The sequence below is a fragment of the Salmo trutta genome, chromosome 34, assembly GCF_901001165.1.
Source record: "Salmo trutta chromosome 34, fSalTru1.1, whole genome shotgun sequence".
Taxonomy (NCBI): domain Eukaryota; kingdom Metazoa; phylum Chordata; class Actinopteri; order Salmoniformes; family Salmonidae; genus Salmo; species Salmo trutta.
Genome location: NC_042990.1, coordinates 11,208,846 through 11,229,871, shown reverse-complemented (window position 1 = coordinate 11,229,871; position 21,026 = coordinate 11,208,846). Strand labels below are relative to the sequence as shown.

General features: G+C 43.4%; 1 protein-coding gene across 4 annotated transcripts in view; it reads left to right on the top strand.

The window, feature by feature from the left end:
- col14a1b (collagen, type XIV, alpha 1b) overlaps positions 1–21,026 on the top strand; it is an 89,489-nt gene that overhangs the window by 19,828 nt on the left and 48,635 nt on the right. For all 4 annotated transcript variants that reach the window (XM_029731812.1, XM_029731810.1, XM_029731809.1 and 1 more), the window contains 15 exons: positions 6,027–6,179; positions 6,486–6,605; positions 6,898–7,062; positions 7,406–7,567; positions 8,282–8,569; positions 10,043–10,188; positions 11,049–11,178; positions 12,679–12,818; positions 13,150–13,276; positions 13,659–13,798; positions 14,466–14,598; positions 16,083–16,151; positions 17,360–17,502; positions 19,757–19,886; positions 20,928–21,026. The exon at positions 20,928–21,026 is cut by the window's right edge and continues 24 nt beyond it. In XM_029731812.1, the coding sequence (XP_029587672.1) occupies positions 6,027–6,179; positions 6,486–6,605; positions 6,898–7,062; positions 7,406–7,567; positions 8,282–8,569; positions 10,043–10,188; positions 11,049–11,178; positions 12,679–12,818; positions 13,150–13,276; positions 13,659–13,798; positions 14,466–14,598; positions 16,083–16,151; positions 17,360–17,502; positions 19,757–19,886; positions 20,928–21,026 (2,145 nt within the window). The remainder of the gene's footprint in view (positions 1–6,026; positions 6,180–6,485; positions 6,606–6,897; positions 7,063–7,405; positions 7,568–8,281; positions 8,570–10,042; positions 10,189–11,048; positions 11,179–12,678; positions 12,819–13,149; positions 13,277–13,658; positions 13,799–14,465; positions 14,599–16,082; positions 16,152–17,359; positions 17,503–19,756; positions 19,887–20,927) is intronic.

Below are 21,026 nucleotides of genomic sequence, written 5' to 3'. Positions count from 1 at the left end.
GTGGGCCGTCTCTCTACGGGGCACTGTCGCCGGAAGCTCTGGACGGGGCACTGTCGCCGGACACTCTGGACGAGGCACTGTTGCCGGACACTCTGGACGAGGCACTGTTGCCGGATACTCTGGACGAGGCACTGTTGCCGGACACTCTGGACGAGGCACTGTTGCCGGAAGCTCTGGACGGGGACTGCGCACTAAAGACCTGATGCGTGGAGCTGGCTTAGGAAGTGCCAGACTAGGGACACGCACCACAGGGCTAGTGCAAGGAGCAGGACAAGCTGGACTGGGCTGACGCACTGGAGGCCTGGTGCATGGGGCTGGTAGTGGAGGTACCAGACTGGAGACACGCACCCCAAGGCTAGTGCGAGGAGTGGGAACAGGACATCCTGGACTGGGCTGACACACTGGAGGCCTGGTGCGTGGTGCTGGCTTTGGAGATGCCAGACTGGAGACACGCACCTCAGGGCTAGTGCGGGGAGTGGGAACAAGATACACTGGGCCGTGAAGGCGCACTGGCGGTCTCGAGCGCAGGACTGGCACCACCCTTACTGGCTGGGTGCCCAAATGCGGGATGCTGGCACGGAGCATTCCGGCCTGTGGATGCTTGGCCTCGACGCCGTGCGCATCACCCCATAGCACGGGGCCTGACCAGTACCACGCTGCCTCCGGTAAGCACGGGGAGTTGGCTTAGGGCTCAACCCTGGCCCAGCCAAACCACCCGTGTCCCCCCCCCCAAAACCTTTTGGGGGCTGCCTCTCAGGCTTCCATGCCAACCGTGTTCCAGCAAAACACTCCCGGTCCTCTCCAGCCTTCCTCCATGGTCCCTCTCCGGCTAGGATCTCCTCCCAGGTCCACAACTCCCAATAGCTCTTCTCCAGCTCCTTACCCCGCTGCTTGGTCCATTGGTGGTGGGTAATTCTGTAACGGTTGTCGTAAGGATTGGACCAAGGTGCAGCGGGAACGTGTATACTCATCCTCTTTATTAAATCAAAAGAAGGGAAAAACAAACAAATATACAAAACAACGACCGACACTAAAACAGTCCTGTCAGGTGCACAGACACAAAACAGGAAACAACTACCCACAAACCCCCATAGCACAAACACCCCTATACGTAGGACCTTCAATCAGAGGCAACGAGGAACAGCTGCCTCCAATTGAAGGTCAATCAACAAACCCTAAACATAGAAGTAGAAAACTAGACTGAACATAGAAAAACACTAACCTAGAAGATAGACCAAAAACCCCAGAACACTCTAAACAAACACCCCTCTTACATAATACCATAGCCCAACAAACCCCGAACCACATAAAACAAACACCCCCTGCCACGTCCTGACCAAACTACAATAACAAATAACCCCTTTACTGGTCAGGACGTGACACATGGGACCTACATTTTAAATGTTGCGTTTATATTTTTGTTTAGTGTAGTTTATTCTGCATGATTTCATTATTCTCCTGTATGGTAGAGCTCCTCGGAGACAGCTCCTGTGAATAATGTCAACCCTATGAGATTATTAGGCTTAGATTTGCCACTGGGGTAGGAGGGCTGGTCTGGAGCTCCACTGGCTAATCACATCTATTATTGTCACAGGGACCACTGGCTGATCACATCTGTTATTGCCGGAGGGATCACTGGCCAGTCATGTCGATTATTGTCAGAGGGATAACTGGCTGATCACATGTATTATTGTCAGAGGGATAACTGGCTGATCACATGTATTATTGTCAGAGGGAGCTAGTTTGTTTGGAGTAGTTACATAAATTCATGGTATATGTGATTTTATATTCTTCTTACCTGCTTATTTACACTGAGTGTACAGAACATTAGAAACACCTTCCTAATATTTAGTTGCACCCCCTTTTGCCCTCAGAACAGGCCAATTGTGCGCCGCCCTATGGGACTCCCTATTTTCTACATTGTAGAATAATAGTGAAGACATCAAAACTATGAAATAGCACATATGAAATCGTGTAGTAACCAAAAAAGTGTTAAACAAATCCAAATATATTTTATATTTGAGATTCTTCAAAGTTGCCACCAGTTGCCACCATTTGTCTTGTCTTGATGACAGCTTTGCACACTCTTGGCATTCTCTCAACCAGCTTCACGAGGGATGCTTTTTCAACAGTCTTGAAGGAGTTCCCACATATGCTGAGCACTTGTTGGCTGCTTTTTCTTCACTCTGCCGTACAACTCATCCCAAACCATCTTTGTGGATTGTGGAGGCCAGGTCATCTGATACGGCACTCCATCACTCTCCTTCTTGGTCAAATAGCCCTTACACAGCCTGGAGGTGTGTTGGGTCATTGTCCTGTTGAAAAACAAAAGATAGTCCCACTAAGCGCAAACCAGATGGGATGGCGTATCGCTGCAGAATGCTGTGGTAGCCATATTGGTTAAGTGTGCCTTGAATTCTAAAAAAATCACTGACAGTGTCACCAGCAAAGCACCCCCACACCATCACACCTCCTCCTCCATGGTTCACGGTGGGAACCACACATGCGGAGATCATCCGTTCACCTACTCTGCATCTCACAAAGACACAGCGGTTGGAACCAAAAATCTCTAATTTGGACTCATCAGACAAAAGGACATATTTCCACCAGTCTAATGTCCACTGCTTGTGTTTCATGGCCCAAGCAAGTCTCTTCTTCTTATTGGTGTCATTTAATAGTGGTTTCTTTGCAGTAATTCGACCATACCTGGGATAGGATAAAGTAATCCTTCTACCCCCCCCCCCCCCCCCCCAAAAGATTTAGATGCACTATTGTAAAGTGGTTGTTCCACTGGATATCTTAAGGTGAATGCACCAATTTGTAAGTCGCTCTGGATAAGAGCGTCTGCTAAATGACTTAAATGTAAATGTAAATGTAAATGAAGGCGTGGTTCACACAGTCTCTTCTGAACAGTTGATGTTGAGATGTGTCTGTTACTTGTGAAGCATTTATTTGTGAAGCATCTGTGAAGCATTTATTTGGGATACATGAGAGACAGTTTCATCATAGCGCTTGATGGTTTTTGTGACTGCACTTTAAGAAGAAACTTTAAAAGTTCTTTAAATGTTCCGGATTAACTGACCTTCATGTTTTAAAGTAATGATGGACTGTCATTTCTCTTTGCTTATTTGAGCTGTTCTTTCCATAATATGGACTTGGTCTTTTACCAAATAGGGATATCTTCTGTATACCACCCCTACCTTGTCACAACACAACTGATTGGTTCAAGAAGAAAATAAATTCCACAAATTAACTTTTAACAAGTCACACCTGTTAATTGAAATGCATTCCAGCTGACTACCTCATGAAGCTGGTTGAGAGAATGCCAAAAGTGTGCAAAGCTGTCATCAAGACAAAGGGTGGCTACTTTTTTGGTAAGTACAAGATTCCATATGTATTATTTCATAGTTTTGATGTCTTCACTATTATTCTACAATGTAGAAAATAGTAAAAAAATTAAGAAAAATCCTGGAATGAGTAGGTGTGTCCAAACTTTTGACTGGTACTGTGCATACATGTCACTTTTGTCACGTGTAGCTTTCACTAATCAATCACTTTAACTTAATCTCATACTGTAGATTAATGAGCTGACCTTTGAGGTTATCTGCCTAGTGGACATACATGTTTGGAATCTGCTATTAGCCGCTGCACACAACTAGCCCTTTCATGTTTTTGTAGAGGAATGTTAGGCCCTTATCTTGAGGCGATGGTGACTTCTCTCCTCTGTGTTTGTAAATTACACACATTATAAATCTGGATGCGGATGAGAGAGCGGTACATGGACCAACTTTGACATGGAGGAATGGGAACTTGGTTCCCTCTCCCTCTAGGCGTTACCGCAGTCACCTTAACCCTGACCCCGGCTTGGCCTTGACTGTTGACCCTGTGACCCGTCAGAGCCACAAGCGCCTGAGGTCCTCCACTAATAGCTATGTTCTAAAATAATCTCTCCCTCCCTCTTTCAACCCTCTCCCTTTCTCTATTCTTACTATCCCCTCTACTTTTCAGTGTCCTTCTCCTATCCGTCTGTCTGTATAGTGTCTACCACTCTCTCCACCCTCTGTCCTCCTATACCTCTCTTGGAAAGGTGGCATCCTATGACGGTGCCACGTTGAAAGTCACTGAGCTCTTCAGTAAGGCCATTCTACTGTCTGCCTATGGAGATCGCATGGCTGTGTGCTCGATGTTATACACGTCAGGAACGGGTGTGGCTGAAATAGCCGAATCCGCTAATTTGAAAGGGTGTCCAAATACTTTCTTATATATAGTGTCAGGAAACTGGTTTGAATGTGAAGCCACCTGTTGTGACACCTACTCAGTGTAGTGATATGTCTTCTAGAGATGTCTTGTTCTACTCATCTCTCTCTCTCTCTTTCCTTCTCCCTCTCTCTTCACACTTCTCACTCCCCATCTCCCACCGTCTATCCACCTGGCTATGTTTGCTGCCCTGCTATTAAAGGCACTCAGACAATGCTCTTTCATTCACTCCAAAATGGTGCCCTGCCCTTCAATTAAATGTTCAGGAAACAGGAGGTGATTTTATGAGGTTGACACACATAAAGCACTTTTTTGTTTTACTTCCTTTACTGAGGTCTATTATGCTGAGATATTGATTGGTTTGGAAACAGAAATTCCAGGGCTGTACAGACTTGTAGGAAGTGATAGACCACTCTGATTCTGTCAATGGCAAATTAAATGACTCTTAAAAAATGCAGTTCTACCCTAGATTGCGTAAAATGTTCCAGCCTGATAAGTATTTGTTCTACATCTGGGGGATACGATGGTTATTGAATTATATATTCTATCTTTTCCAACCAACATCGTAGTGTACAGTATGTTTGTCTTTTGCATGGATTTGAACCCAACCACACCTTTTTGATTGAAATATTGTTTAAGTGATGATCTCTACATTGATGTTATGTACTCTATTTCCTCTCTCCCCAGAGGTAGAGCAAAACATCCAGAAGATATCGGTCCTCTCAGCTCAGACGGAATTTGTGTGCCACTGCAGCTGTGTGCATTGAATGCTCGATGGGAAAAGTGGCACATACCACCTACAGCTAATTTACATTCTGAAATCAATCATTGTAATCCACCATAAAGGCTGATGGAATGCTGGATTACTTTTACAGTATTTTGCTTTTAAACAATAAACTGCTGCCCTATTCTAGTTATCTGTGTCTTTGCTGGTCACCCAATTTCACAATTCTCACACACAACAATTGGTATAGGAGAAATATACTGTCCCCCAAAAAAAATCTTGATTCTAGGTATATTATTTCCTATAAGACTCGGAAAGTCTGACAGTTTTCTGAACTGTGAAAGTCAGAGTTTCTTTCCTGAATTATTTCCTGAACTTAAGATACATACAGTACTCAATGCAGATTTGTGCACACCCTGCAGAAACCTTCTGAATCCACACAGAGAGAGAGAGTTCTGGCTCAACGGCTTTCACTCACGCTATCTGAGTATGTCAGATCAGGATAATATCCAGCACATTGCTGTCATCGTGTCTGTTTATGGTCTAATGACAGGCCTCTCCACTTTAATAGATCGGCGCAGATTGTGAGAGGAGGCATAATGAGATATGTTATTATGTGAAAAGCTATGTAGCATAGAGTGTCTAAATAAAATGTCACCTAATCAAGGCCTATTTTCTCTTCATTGACTGGGTGTATTCATGAGCACTAGCATTATTTTGCATGAATTATACACTAAATTGCCCCTCGGGGAAATTTGTAGGAAGATGCATTGAACTGAATAAACAAATGCTTTGGACCTAAGCTGCACTTCAAAGAATTACAAATGTTTTTTTTTATTTAAAAAATTCATGATAACATTGTAATTGTTTGATTCAGTTTACCATTATTTGATAAGTTACTCTCTTTAGTGACCTTACTTTCCCCTTTACGCTCAGTAGTGGTATGTTGTATATTATTGTGTTTTATCTAGGCTATCGTTTGAATGCTCTTGTCATTAGTATGTTGGTTTAAACATAATCTGGTCTGTATGTCTTTCCCTTACAGAGCAGTTCATGTGTAAGACACCGGCCATAGCGGATATTGTGATCCTGGTGGACGGATCATGGAGTATCGGACGGATAAACTTCCGTCTGGTCCGCATGTTCCTGGAGAATCTGGTTAGCGCCTTCCATGTGGAGTTTGACAAGACACGGATTGGTGAGGAAACAATCTGTCAGCCATTTGACTGGTTTCTTTTTTCATCATCATTGGTGACGTTGTTTCCCTATCATTGTCATCATCATTATAATTATAAGCATGAGAAAGCAGCGTTGCTAAAGTGCTCATGATTAGATGATTAGCCTTTCTATCCCACCCACTCAAGTCACGGGTACTGTAGTATCTGTGTTGTTGTGCTGCTGTGTTTCATCTGGGTAATAAATAATTAGCTGCTTGTCAGTACAATAACAGCGTGTGTTTGTGTGTTGAGAGAAGCTACCCTGAGTGTTGATTCCCTTTGCACAGGTCTGGCCCAGTATAGTGGTGACCCCAGGATTGAGTGGCACCTGAACACTTTCACCACCAAAGAAGCAGTCATCGACGCTGTGAAGAACCTTCCCTACAAAGGAGGGAACACACTGACGGGTACTGGAAAGGAATCCTTTCTTCCTCTGTACTCTGTAATACTACTGAACTCCACATAACACACGTTACCCGCTCGGCAACAAATTACGCTCATGATGTTATTCTACCACATTTTATTACATGTCCAGATAACCTGATTGACAATCCGTTTTCCATGACATTTTGACCATATCTTAGAGATTTAGCCAGGCATCCCAATAACCCAACAAAGACGCTAATACTGCATGTGACAGTCCTCAAGAACCCCTGTGTATGCAAGAGTTAGACAGTATACTGATCTTCTCTACTGTAGGTCTTGCATTGACGTACATCCTTGAGAACAGTTACAAACCCGAGTCCGGATCCAGGGCCGGCGTTCCCAAAATTGGAATCCTGATCACAGATGGGAAGTCTCAAGACGATGTCCAACCCCCGGCGCGGAGTCTGAGAGAGGCGGGAATAGAGCTGTTTGCCATTGGTACGAGACAAAGCCTCATCTTAGTTTTCTCTATGCTCATTTACTGCTGTAGTTAAACAGATTGAATGCAGATGCACTTTTCTTGACGGATGGAGGGCATTCTTTTACCTTTTACATTCATACAGTATTTGGGAAATCTGGTTTGAATGTGAAGCCACCTATTCTGACACTTGCCCGGTGTAGTGATATGTAATCTAGAGATGTCTAAATCTATTCATCTCTCTCTCTCTTTCTCAATTCAAAGGGCTTTATTGGCATGGGAAACATATATTTACATCTCTCTTTCTCTCCCTCTCTCTCTCTCGCTCTCTCCCCCTCTCTCTCCCTCTCTCTCTATATAAAGGTGTGAAGAACGCCGATGAGAAAGAGCTGAAGGCCATTGGCTCGCCTCCAGAGGAGACGCACGTCTACAACGTGGCTGACTTCAGCGTCATGAGCTCCATCGTGGAGGGTCTGACCAGGACCGTCTGCGACCGGGTCGAACAGCTTGACAAGGCCATCAAAGGTGAGCCAGATTTGAGTAGTAGATTCAGAAAAGAGAATTGAGAATGTTACATCCAGACCTAGGTCCAAATACATGTGTATTTGAATATCTAGTATTTAAAATTATTTTCTGTGTATTTTTGTATTTTCAAATACACAGCCCAAACAAGTACAGTACTTTTATTTGAGTATTTGAATGGTTATTTGTAAAAACCAAATAGTTTCCAATACCTGGGTCAAATGCATGGGATTGTATAGACATTTAGTCATATAGTATACCTTTGTACAAGCAGACATTGTTTAAATAGTGACACTTCAGTGATTTTGGACAGATCCACCGGAAAGCAAACAAATCCATCCTCTCATCCTCTAACCCTTTCTATTTCCTCTGCCATCCTACATCCTCTAACCCTTTCTATTTCCTCTGCCATCCTACATCCTCTAACCCTTTCTATTTCCTCTGCCATCCTACATCCTCTAACCCTTTCTATTTCCTCTGCCATCCTACATCCTCTAACCCTTTCTATTTCCTCTGCCATCCTACATCCTCTAACCCTTTCTATTTCCTCTGCCATCCTACATCCTCTAACCCTTTCTATTTCCTCTGCCATCCTACATCCTCTAACCCTTTCTATTTCCTCTGCCATCCTACATCTTCTAACCCTTTCTATTTCCTCTGCCATCCTACATCCTCCCATCCTTTCTCTCATTCTTCTCCCACTCTACAATCTCTCAGGCGACACAGGCCCAGAAGTCACCATGGCCGCTCCCAGAGACCTGGTGACCTCGGAAGTGACGGCCAGGAGTTTCCGGGTGTCGTGGACCCACGCCCCTGGCACGGTGGAGAAGTACCGGGTGGTGTTCTACCCTGCCAGCGGGGGCCAGCCCGAGGAGAAGGTGGTGCAGGGCACAGTGGACACGGTGGTGCTCAACTACCTCCTCTCCCTGACTGAGTACCAGGTGGCCGTGTTCGCCATCTACGCCAGCTCAGCTAGCGAGGCCCTCCGAGGCAGCACTACCACATGTAAGTCTAGTTACAAAACTGAATCTCATCTAATTTAGTGGGGGCTAGAAGTTGATGAATGGCAATGAAATCCCCCCCATGGATATCTGTGAATACTAAGTACACAATTGACCTTGTCTCAAAGTTAATGGGGATGCTGAGTAACCTACCGCTGTCAAGACTGACATACAGATGGAGGAGGAAGTAAGACAATTTACGACATCCAGACATCCAGTAATGCTGTAAAGGCTCTCACTTTTTGGTGCTTAAGTAGCCCGTATTGCGTTTAGGCCCAACATTTATGTATTTCTATAGACAGGTTAAGGGAGGGGCTATGGCCACTTTTGGTCAAACAGGTTAACAGGAATGGAGATTGCTTTGCTGTGTGAATTGTGAATTATGCCAAATTGTTTACAATTTGACCTTTGCTTTTCCTCTTAGTATGTTACGAAACTGGAAAGGGTTCTTCCTGGAACCCAAAAGGGTTCTACCTAGAACCAAAAGGTTTATACCTGGAACCCAAAAAATATTTTTCAAAGGGTTCTCCTATGGGGACTGCTGATGAACCATTTTAGGTTCTAGATAGCACCATTTTTTCTGAGTGTATGTAAACTCTGGCCAATCAAGGGAAGCTAGGACATGCTAATGAGTCTGTAACCTTGAGGTAAGCGAGCAGGGTGTTGTATGTCTTTGTCCCTAGTGGAGACAGTATAGCCTACGCACCAAGGTCCAGAGAGAGCTCAGTTGGGAATCGGCCAGCACAAGCAAGTTATTAGGTTCAAATGGGGACAAAGATAATAGTCTACAAAAGGAAAAACAAAAAGGCATGCCAACCTAAGGAAAAAGATTCAGACACAAATGGGAAAACCCTGCCGGGTCAGGAGGCTACTTCCAATCAGCTTCTCAGCTAGGTAATCCCTCCCACCTGTGAGTAATCACTCCCTACTGGCACTCCGAGCACCTGGCCCTGCTGCTGCTGGGATATGAATAATGGACTGCTAGTGAAATGTACTGCTAGTGTAACTGTGTCCTAACCCACTTCCTACCGCTAACCCATGATCAGCTGCACGTCAGGACCTTAATTAGAGTAGAATCAGCGCAGGGCTGGAGCAGAAACCTGCAATGCAGTAGGTAATCATTTCACTCTTAGTCTGCACCTGTTGTTTACAAAGCATGTGACAAATAACATTTGATTTGATTTGATTTTAGCTCTCCATGGATCAATCGACAACAGGAGCGATTTGCTGAACCTGGTCTACTGGTCTAAGTCAGAACCTAGTCTGAACCCTGTGTGAACTGTGTGTGACCTCTGTGTGACCCATAGAAATACAATTACTAGAACGGGCAAAGCCCCTCTGACCAATTTGACTGCACCCTCATTGCTACACTCAATATGACTAATATAGAATTGTAATCCTGAATGTTGACTTGAATGTTGATGGCTGTTGTCGTAATTCTATGGCGTGACCCCTGTATAACCCTTGTGTGTTACAGTGGCCCTACCCATGGTGAACAACCTGGAGCTGTTTGACATCACCCACAATAGCATGAGAGCCCGCTGGAGGGTCGCAGAGGGGGCTTCTGGCTACATGATCCTCTATGCCCCACTGACCGAGGGAGACGCTGCCGACGAGAAGGAGGTGAGAGAAAAAGGGAGGATGGAGAGGATAGAGAAAGGAGGATGAGAGAATGAGCAAGACGAGGAATGAGATGGTAAAATAAAGACAGAGAGAAGGAGAAAAGGACTATCAGAAAGAAAAGGAAAGAAGAAATATAATCCAAAGCACAGATGGAGAGGGAAAGAGAGCGAAGAGGATTTAAGAAATGGAGTGGCTAAATTTAAATACAGAGGAAAATAAAGAAGTAGCAAGGGAGGGAATTTAGACTCAAAGCAAGGAAATATTTAGAATACATTGTAACTAGTACAGTGAAAGGGGGTGTGGGGAGAGGGAGAGAGAAAATGAGGGCAAAGTCCTCCACCGCTCAAATTCCACCCATCCTGTTAGTGCTCATTAAAAAGGAACATTCCCTCCAGGCACAGAAATCAGTTCAGGTTCACAGTTTCACTTGCTCAGCCTGTTGGGGCACAACATGGCTTCCAGGGCTTTTCTCTCTTTTTCTCAAAGTGATGCTTGACGTTTTTGTGCTAAATGTTACATTGACTGTTGTCGATTGATCCAGACAGGTTTTAAGTGCATATCTGGGTTGTTTAGTTCAAATCTGCAGCCTCTATATAGAATAGCCTAAAACGAATGCAATCTTGGGGCAGCATGGTTCATTCTGTAAAATGCAGGAAAAGGCACTTTTTTTCACACCCTCGTGTATCACGTCTGGCTGGCTGGCTGCCACTTTATCTGGCTGTGTGACTGCCTTGCCCTTGTCTGTTTGATGGTTGATATTCTGTCTCTATCAACCCCCTGTATATATCTTGCTCCTTTGCCAACCTCTCTGCGTACCTGTCTGTCACCTCGTCTAAGGTCTCTGTTGACTCTTTGTGCAGGTGAAAGTGGCTGAGACGGTGAACGAAGTGGAACTGGAGAGCCTGACTCCAGACACAGAGTACACAGTGACCGTGTACGCCATGTACGGAGAGGAGGCCAGTGACCCTATGACCAGTCAGGAGACCACGCGTGAGTAACCGCCTCATACACTCGTACGCATGCACGTGTACACACAGCTTCACATACATTATGAATAAGCAGACACACATATATAGCAACAGTCAAAAGTTTGGACACACCTACTCATTCCAGGGGTTTTCTTTATTTTGACAATTTTCTACATTGTAGAATAGTAGTGAAGAATCTCAAATATAACACTTTTTTGGTTACTACATGATTCCATGTGTGTTATTTCATAGTTATGATTTCTTCACTATTATTCTACAATGTCATTTTTTTTTTAAATACTTAAAAACCCTGGAATGAGAAAGTGTGTCCATACTTTTTACTGGTAAAACAGTTGTGGCGCTTGTAGGTAAAGCTGTCATAATAATTGTAAATCTCTATCAGAACATGGGATGCATATTTACTGGCTGAGCATGAGATACTTACTGTAGGTATTTAGATGTTTTGTTAGCCATCAGGCCTAGTGAATTTGCATACTTCTGCCTGCATTTTGATGTCAAGCCCTGGCAAGCTTTAGAGCAAGCCCTAACGAACAGGCTGCCAAAACAATGGTGCTTGTGCTAACTTTGCATTTCAGAGCTATTCCGGTTGCATCAATTTAGTGTTGACGTTGACCAACTGTCAGTCACCACCTTGCTAGTTAATGTGTTATTGTCCTTCTTTGAAGGCTTCTAAGGGCGGTGTCACGACATGTGTTGTAGATATACAGAGGCTTGAAAACAGTTCAGAAAGTAGTTGTCCTTAGACGTTCTGTCTGTTTTAAGGGAACAGGATAGTGCCTTAAAAAGGAACAGTTCACTCCAGAATTAAACTTTGTTGGATGTGGTGTAGAGCCAGCCTATTTATCTCAACCCCAAAAGAATGGGAAAGGTAAACACTGTCTAAAAATGCTGCTAGTATGTCCAGTTCATTTGGAATGGAGGTATGTAACATGATCTAAATAACAGATTGTGTGTTCTCAACTCATCTCAACATTAGACCAGCTAGGACATCTGTAAACATTAGACAAACAGATTTTTTGGAGTGATCTGTCACATTTAATAAATGACAAGGATCTGTTCCTACTATACTTCAAATAGTAGGAATAGATCCTTGCCAAAATGTAATACCCTCCTTTCCAACTTTTTTTATTTCCAATTCCCTCATGAACCCAGTCCACCTTCACTGCATCCTTTTCATGCTCCCTGTGTCTAAAGCTAAACGCTGACCCTCATTTAAATTGAAGAGAATGAACCGCAGCAAGAAAAAACGGCAGTTAATTGTAAGCAGGACTTCTAGCCCTACCTAAAGCTCCCTTGTTAAATTCTAACTCTGCCAGAGAATGTACTTTTTTCCCCAAAAGGCCATTCTCCTGCCCTTTTGTATTCCTCAAAGAGGAACTCTCAATCAAAAAGAGTCACTCACATCATGCACCAGCGGGAGGGTGACTCAGGTTATTGTGTTTAATTACAACTATATTAAGGTTGACCCGTGTTCCTGTTCTCTACCCCCCTCATGTCCCAGTACCCCTGACCCCGGCGCGGAACCTGCGCTTCTCTGACGTCGACCACAGCTCGGCCAGGCTCACCTGGGAGGCGACGTCCAAGAAGGCCAACGGCTACCGCATCATGTACGTCAAGACAAACGGAGTGCAGACCAATGAGGTGAGAGCTCACGGCACTTGGCCAATAACATAGCTGGACTTTAATCCCATGAATAGATTGTGTTAATGTTAATGTTGCGGACTTTCCCCCTAAAGAAATAACTTTTCAAAGACAGTTCTGTGTTTCTGCACGAATAGCATCTTGCGGACATGTAAACCTGATAGAATGTGATATATAATCTGGTGCTGACTGATTTATAGAAAAGTAGGCATCACTGGAATGGATACCAAATTCATAAGATAAGTTAAATAAAATATATATACTGTTTTATTGTCACATAGAGGGACTCACACTGACCGTTAACCCTGACCTCTCTCTTCTGTGGCTATAGATGGATGTTGGCCGCATCACCACCCTGTTGCTGAGGAACCTGACGTCATTGACAGAGTACACGGTGGCCATATTTGCTCTCTATGATGAGGGCCAGGCAGAGCCCCTTACTGACAGCTTCACCACTAGTAAGACTGTCTCTACCCATATAAGCAATGCTATTGGCAGCTCTTGGCTTTCAACAACAGCCTTTATAATACGAAAAAAGGCTTTAAATGCTGTGGCTTGTAGAAAGTGCCATAGAAATATAATTAATAGAACGTACATTCCCATTCAGTTCAATATTCCGTGATGGGTGGGCATTCTATTTCTATGGAAAGTGCTAACAAATTATCTAGCTGTATTTGAAAATGAAACGCTGATGTAAGTGAATAGTTTTTTACATGTGATAGAGTGTATCTAAAAGTGAGTTCAGACTGTGAATATGACCACTCATATGGGGGATGCAAAGTGATGTGAAACTCTCCTTCCGTCATTTTGAGGCATCTTTACCCTTTGTGTGTAATCCAGAGACAGTCCCAGAACCTCTGAACCTAAAGACCAGTGAAGTCTCCACAGAGAGCTTCAGGGTTACCTGGGAACACTCAGCCCAAGACGTGGTCCTCTACAGACTCACCTGGACCCCAACCAGAGGAGGAGACACTAAAGAGGTCTGTGTCTAATGGCTGTTGGTTAGTTGAATGGATGGATAGATAGTTCTCTGTCTGTCTGTGTTTCTGTCTATCTGTCAGTGCTGTTAGTGTCTCACATCAGCTAAAGAATCTCTGATGGCAAATGAATTGCTTCTGCTAGTGGATTTTCTGCTACGTGATTTCTCCCACATTGCTCGGCATACTTTCTATCACATCCCTGAGCACTTAAACACCTCACACACATGGTTACGGGCTTATAAAAAGAAGACACCTGCACCATGCCAGATATAGAGTTGACATTTATTCAATTTGGAGTTTGCATCCCAATATTACACTTTATATACATCACAGAAGACTGAAATATAACAAAACTGTTTGACACAGAAACACCAAATTTTCTTTGTAAAAAAATGCATCTTTATTAACTTTGAAATTATGAAAACGATTAATAACATTCCACCCATGTGGCCACAGAGGGCGCTTTTGGTCATTGACCGCAGGAATGGGCTACAGTGCTATTTTGAAGCCCTTTTGGTGACTGTAGAATTCCAGTCCATTCGGTAGCAGCAGAAATATCTGACATTTTTTACTCAACTTCTCACTACATCCCCCCCTTCCCTCCATCCCTTCCCTCTCTCCAACTCTACCTCCCTCCCACTCTCTCCCTCCCTTCTCCATGGTGAAGATGCTAGTGAATGGTAACAGGAACAGCCACCTGCTGGCTGGACTGAGGCCCGTCACTGAGTACGAAGTCTCTCTGATTGCTGTCTTTAGAAACGAGGAGGAAAGCGACGCCGTGACCCTCACAGAGTCAACAGGTAATTAAGGGAAACTCCACTCCAATCAGGATTAATTGAACATTGGGGATTGTATTGATTATTGTATTGATTTAATGTTGTCACTGTGCTACTGCTTGCTCTTTGTTAAAATCGTGCATGTCCACAACACAGCTTTTTTACCCATGCGTTGTATGTTTGCTACAGGGCATTGTTCATTGAGACTGGTCTTGAGAAACACCTTTGTGCTGAAACATTGACATTAAAGTCAAAACTACACTACATGACCAAAATTATGTGGACACCTGCTCATTGAACATCTCATTCCAATATCATGGGCGTTAATATGGAGTAGGTCCCCCCTTAGCTGCTATAACAGCCTCGACTCTTCTTGGAAGGCTTTCCACTAGATGTTGGAACATTGCTGCGGGGACTTGCTTCCATTCAGCCACAAGAGCATTAGTGAGGTTGGGCACTGATGTTGGGCGATTAGGCCTGGCTCGTACTCGGCGTTCCAATTCATCCCAAAGGTGTTCGATGGGGTTGAGGTCAGGGCTCTGCAGGCCAGTCAAGTTTGGGGAGCATTGTCATGCTGAAACAGGAAAGGGCCTCCCCAAACTGTTGCCACAAAGTTGTAGGCACAGAATCGTCAAGAAGGTCATTGTATGCTGTAGCATTAAGATTTCCCTTCACTGGAACTAAGTGGACTAGCCCGAACCATGAAAACCAGCCCCAGACCATTATTCCTCCTCCACCAGACTTTACAGTTGGTACTATGCATTCGGGCAGGTAGCATTCTCCTGCCATCTGCCAAACACAGATTTGTCCGTTGGACTGCCAGATGGTGAAACTTGATTCATCAATCCAGAGAACGCGTTTCCACTGCTCCAGGGTCCAATGGCAGCGAGCTTTATACCACTCCAGCCGACACTTGGCATTGCGCATTGGGATCTTATGCTTGTGTGCAGCTGCTCGGCCATGGAAACCCATTTCACAAAGCTCCCGATGAACAGTTCTTGTGCTGACGTTGCTTCCAGAGGCAGTTTGGAACTCGGTAGTGAGTGTTGCAACCGAGGACAGACAATTTTTGCAATGCACTTCTGTGAGCTTGTGTGGTCTACCACTTCACGGCTGAGCTGTTGTTGCTTCTAGATTTTTCCACTTCACAATAACAGCACTTACAGTTGACTGGGGCAGCTCTAGTTGGGCAGGAATTTGAAGAACTGACTTGTTGGAAAGGTGGCCTCCTATGACGGTGCCACGTTGAAAGTCACTGAGCTCTTTAGTAAGGCCCTACTACTGCCAATGTTTATCTATGGAGATTGTACGGCTGTGTGGTTTTATACAACTGTCAGCAACAGGTGTGGCTGAAATAGCCAAATCCACTCATTTGAAGGGGTGTTCACATACTTTTGTATATATAGTGTATATCCCCTCGAATTCTTCTTCTGAAATGCTCACTATACAAATGTATTCATTAATTTATTGATTTATTGATTGACCCGACCAATTTATCTGTTTTTCAGTGGCAAGAACAACGACTACCACAAAAGCTACCACAACCACGACTACCACACGAGCTACCACCACAGCAGGTGAACTAGATCTTTTCCGGTCATGTACTGTATCAATTTTTATAAAGTTAATTTTGTGAGAGCTTTTAATAGTAACTACCCCAACGCGTCCTGTTGTTTATAATAGTGATAGTAATGTATAATAGTGATAATAGTGATAATGGAGTGCTTTTCACTTGGTTTGAAATTGCAATTCACCTCATCCATCATCAATGAAAGAGTTTATTTCCAAAAGGCTATATCCCCCCCAAAAACTTCATTTGTGTTTTTTCATCAGAAATGATTGCTTATGGGTACCTTCATGTGTAGGTAAAATATACATTTTCTCAGATTTTTTTTATTCATAGATTTGAGAAAATGTGTTGTTTTGCAAGACGCTGTACATCCATTGTTTAGCTGGTATGGAACGTACGGATCCTGTATATTTGACTGTGATATGTGGTTGTTTCACCTAGCTAGCTTAAGATGAATGCACTTACTGTAAGTCACACTGGATAAGAGCATCTGCTAACTGACTAAAATGTCAAATGTAAATGTTTTACATATAGATCTCATATTACTGAATATATTTTATTAAAAAAAAAATGATGTGTGTTGGTGTCACGAATGTATCATTTGTACAGTTTTTTTATGAAAAATGTAGTTATTTGACTGTGCAAAACCTAGCAGTGCTACTTATTTCTCTGAGAGTGAGGCGGAAATATAGCATTTAAAAAAAACATGATTATTTGTCTCTGAAATTAAACCATGAAGTAATAGATTTTAAACACATCTGTCATTGAACAACCCCATGCCATGATTAGATAGGGAACAAATACACCAATCTCTTTAATAATTTCTTTAAACAATAAAAACAACTTTACCAACATTTGTGAAAATGGATATGTAGAGTATTGGATTGAAACTCTTCATCCTAGCTATGATCTCATCAGGATCCCTGTGTTTGTGTGCCCTCTCTTTCTGCACTGTTGCATCATTAGTCTATTAATATTGTGTTTATTCAAATGTATGCATGCAACCACACAGTCTGCATAGTAAAGCCACCTGGTGTCTCTATCCTATCTCCATTTTCCACCTCCCTTTCTCAACTCATCCTCGCTTCCCTTTTTCCCCCTCCCTCCACCCTCACTACCCTCTTTTTCTACCTTCCTCCAACCTCCTGTACCCTCTCTCCCTCCTTTCCTCCATGCCGCCTTCCCTCTACCCATCTCCCTCCCTCCCTCTCCCAGTTGTGCATCTGGGGGTGAGGAACCTCCTGCTTAGTGATCACACCACCTTCAGCATGGAGGTGTCCTGGGAGCTGCAGGACCGCAATGTGCGTCAGTACCGCGTCGCCTATGTCACCGCCAGGGGCGATCGTGCCGAGGAGACGGTAAGACGCAGACAGAGGAGACTTTGTTGTCTGTTAGTACCCCCCCACACACGCACACATACTCAAACACACAAACACTTCCATAAACATTTCCTAGAGATTGGGGTTGTATGGTAGTCTTTAAGTGTTTATGCCAGATGCATAGTGATATAGTGTTTAATCAGATTCCTTATCTATTGATATCAGAATGTTGTAGTCCGTTGAGAATGTAGTCAATAAGTATTACTTATCTGTTGGATAAACCTTGCTGGTTTTGTGATGCGGCGTCCCAAGCCAATGTTACAGCCTCATTAAAAGATAGTAATGGAAAACAATACAATGAAATCATGTCTTCAAACAGGATTTCAATGACAAAACAACAATTCATTCCTAGTCCACTGCTATAGTACAGGAAAACTCGGAAAAGTCGCCGAAGGCTTGCATTTGGTTTCTCAAATCACCGGCAACTTCCAGCACCACATAGCCTGAACAACTCCTATCCAATCACAGTTCACTAAAGGCCAGCCCAGCAATAGAAGCAGTAGAGTGGAACCCACAGCTCAACTCTGTAGCAAAGTCAATGCGATTGATAGCTTGCATTCTTCACAGATACTTCATTCCAAACTAGATTGAACCGCCCAAATTATAAATAGTTTATGAGGGAGCACCCGCATAATAAAAATAATCTAATTTGGCAACGGTGGTGGCATTGAGACTCGGCCATTCGGGTCGCACTCCGTCCTGCGGTCCCCCCTTCGAAAAAGCGAACTGCTATTTTCATCACGTTTGCCTGAAATTGATTTGTCAAGCTCGCCGCTCGCCGCTTGTCATGGCTGTGAAACTTTTTGGGACGGAGGCATGGCTAGACCGCACACGCTCGGAATGCAAACAGGAATGAGAGGAGGAATGGAGAGTGGATGAGAGAGAGACATGGAGAGAAACAGGAATGAGAGGAGGAATGGAGAGTGGATGAGAGAGAGACATGGAGAGAAACAGGAATGAGAGGAGGAATGGAGAGTGGATGAGAGAGAGACATGGAGAGAAACAGGAATGAGAGGAGGAATGGAGAGTGGATGAGAGAGACAGAGAAAAAGAAGATGCCTGAGAGAGAGAGAGAGAGAGAGAGAGAGAGGGAAGAGGAGGAGGAGTGGCTGCAGTCCAGAAATTACAAACATTCTAGGTGATTCTGAAATTAGACAGCCTGCATTACAAATTCACAGTGTTCACATGTCGAGTTATGCATTGTGCAATACATTACTCAATTAACTTCTATAGCCTAACTCCTGAAAGTTTAAAAGTATCTTTTTTTACTATTTTTCCAATTAAATTTACTGATATCAGTGTCTAGGTAGTCTATACCTTTATTTCAAATTCAATGTCTATTTATAATTAAAATTGTACATAAATTGGGGGCAAAGTACCCCAAAAAACATACTTGTTTTCTTTTGGAGCAAGGCAAGCTTAGCATTATTTGTGATTTCTAACTTCATGTAGATTTCTATGAGTGTTTCCTATATGACTTTGCAATGAATTGCTGTTTAAATCTATATTCCTGTCAGCTATTAGATGTGGATATTAATTAATAATTGTTTAATTCATGTTTATTATGTACATACAAAGATTCATACGCAACCAGAGCCAGTATCATTCAAATTCTAGCTTTCTGCTCAAGTGTACACCTGACATGTTCTTAACTATTTTGGGGAGGTATTCTTTCTTGTCATTCACTGATTGCCTAAAATATGTTATCTTTAAGTCCTAGACTAGAGTTTCTCCTAGATACAGTATTAACTTAATCTTGTGTCTGCTCAATTTTGTTTCATGGCCTTAATCATTCAATTCACTCAGTCATTTGCTGAATGGTTTTCTCCAGTACAGCATGTTCATTCACTCACTGTCACACTGTATTGCACATAACGTAAGGACGTGAAGATTTTCTTAACAAACAAAAAGATGCGAAAACAAATCAGATCAATCGATTTTTCTGTTATCACTAAAAACAAAGCCATCACAGAGCTTCTATTAGCTCGCCTGGTCCCAGACTTCACCTCTACATGTCATGCTAAACAATGAACATAGGAGTTGGAAAGACAGCACAGACATGTCTGGTGCAAGGCTACCTACTAGCTTCATCTGTTCCTCTGATGCAACTCCAGTACATTTAATCACCAGTCACATCGACCCAGCATGTCCCTTAACCGGCCTCCACTCCAGACAATATCGGAACCTCGTCCTAGTATCGTGATTTGCAGTTGTGTGTGTGTCTGTGTTCTAGAAAATGGTCCCCGGTGGTCAGAACAGCCTGCTGCTGCAGCCACTGCTGTCTGACACGGAGTACAAGGTGACGGTCACCCCGGTCTACACCGACGGAGTCGGCCCCGGTGTCAGCCGCATGGGACGCACCTGTAAGTCTGTCTGCATGACCTTCTCTCCGCGGTGACATTTTAGTGACGGGCTTGGACTCTGAGATATGTGTTCTGCTCTCTTCGGCAAAATGGAAGCCTCTGTTCTTCTGTATTTTTCTTTCATGTGGAATATGGAACTTTAAAGATATATAATGACGTAAACCCAGCAGGTAAAACTGCTCAAACCATGTTGAATGGTTGTAATGACTTCATTTCAACCAGTGTTGCACATTGGGAATGAGTCTGTTAGTTAGTCCATGAACCCCCACCATAGGTGAGATAACCATGCTCTGTATATCATTGACACATACTGAATAATCCAATGGAAGCTCTTCACCTCTACATCAGAGAGCTCTCGTAGGCTTAAATAAACTGTTGATTTGACAGGAGATGGTAATTCCGCCTGTGGGGGTTTTCAGAAGCTTAGCAAAATCATTTTTATGGATTTTACATTTACATTCTTCCTCAAATGCAAACATGAGTAGTTGCTTTTTATTTTCCCTGCTCTGAAAATGACAGTCCCCTTTAAGAATGAAAAATCAGGCTAATCCCTCATACGACGTGTCACATTGGTTGTTTGTGTGTGTATGATTTGTATTGTATGGAGCAGGTCCGGACAAGTTCTGCTAACACTACTGAATCCAGTTGTAATTCAGTCCAACGCTGTGAGGGCTGTGACTCAAAGTTAGTCATCTAAAAGCCCATCAGACGTGTATCGTGTTTAGAACTCCCAACGTGCTTCTCATTTTAGGACAGGAGACTGAGTGACTCATATGTACACAGAGTTTCTCATCTACAATTCATTACTGTACTTGACGAAAATATACCTTTTCTCTGAGTGTGTTCTGTTCTCTCTTTCTATCCATCGCTCACTCGCGCTATGCCTTTATCTCTCTCTATCCCTCTGGTCTGTCTGTCTCTTTCTTTTTTCCTCTAATTCCTTCTCTATATCTATCTGTCTCGTGTCTCCATTCTTTTTCCAACCTCTATCCATCTCTAATTTCATTCTCTCTTTCCCTTGCTCTTTTATTCATCCTGCAGTGCCACTGTCTGCTCCTAGGAACCTGAGAGTGTCGGAGGAATGGTACAACCGCTTCCGTATCACCTGGGACACGCCCCCATCCCCAACTATGGGCTACA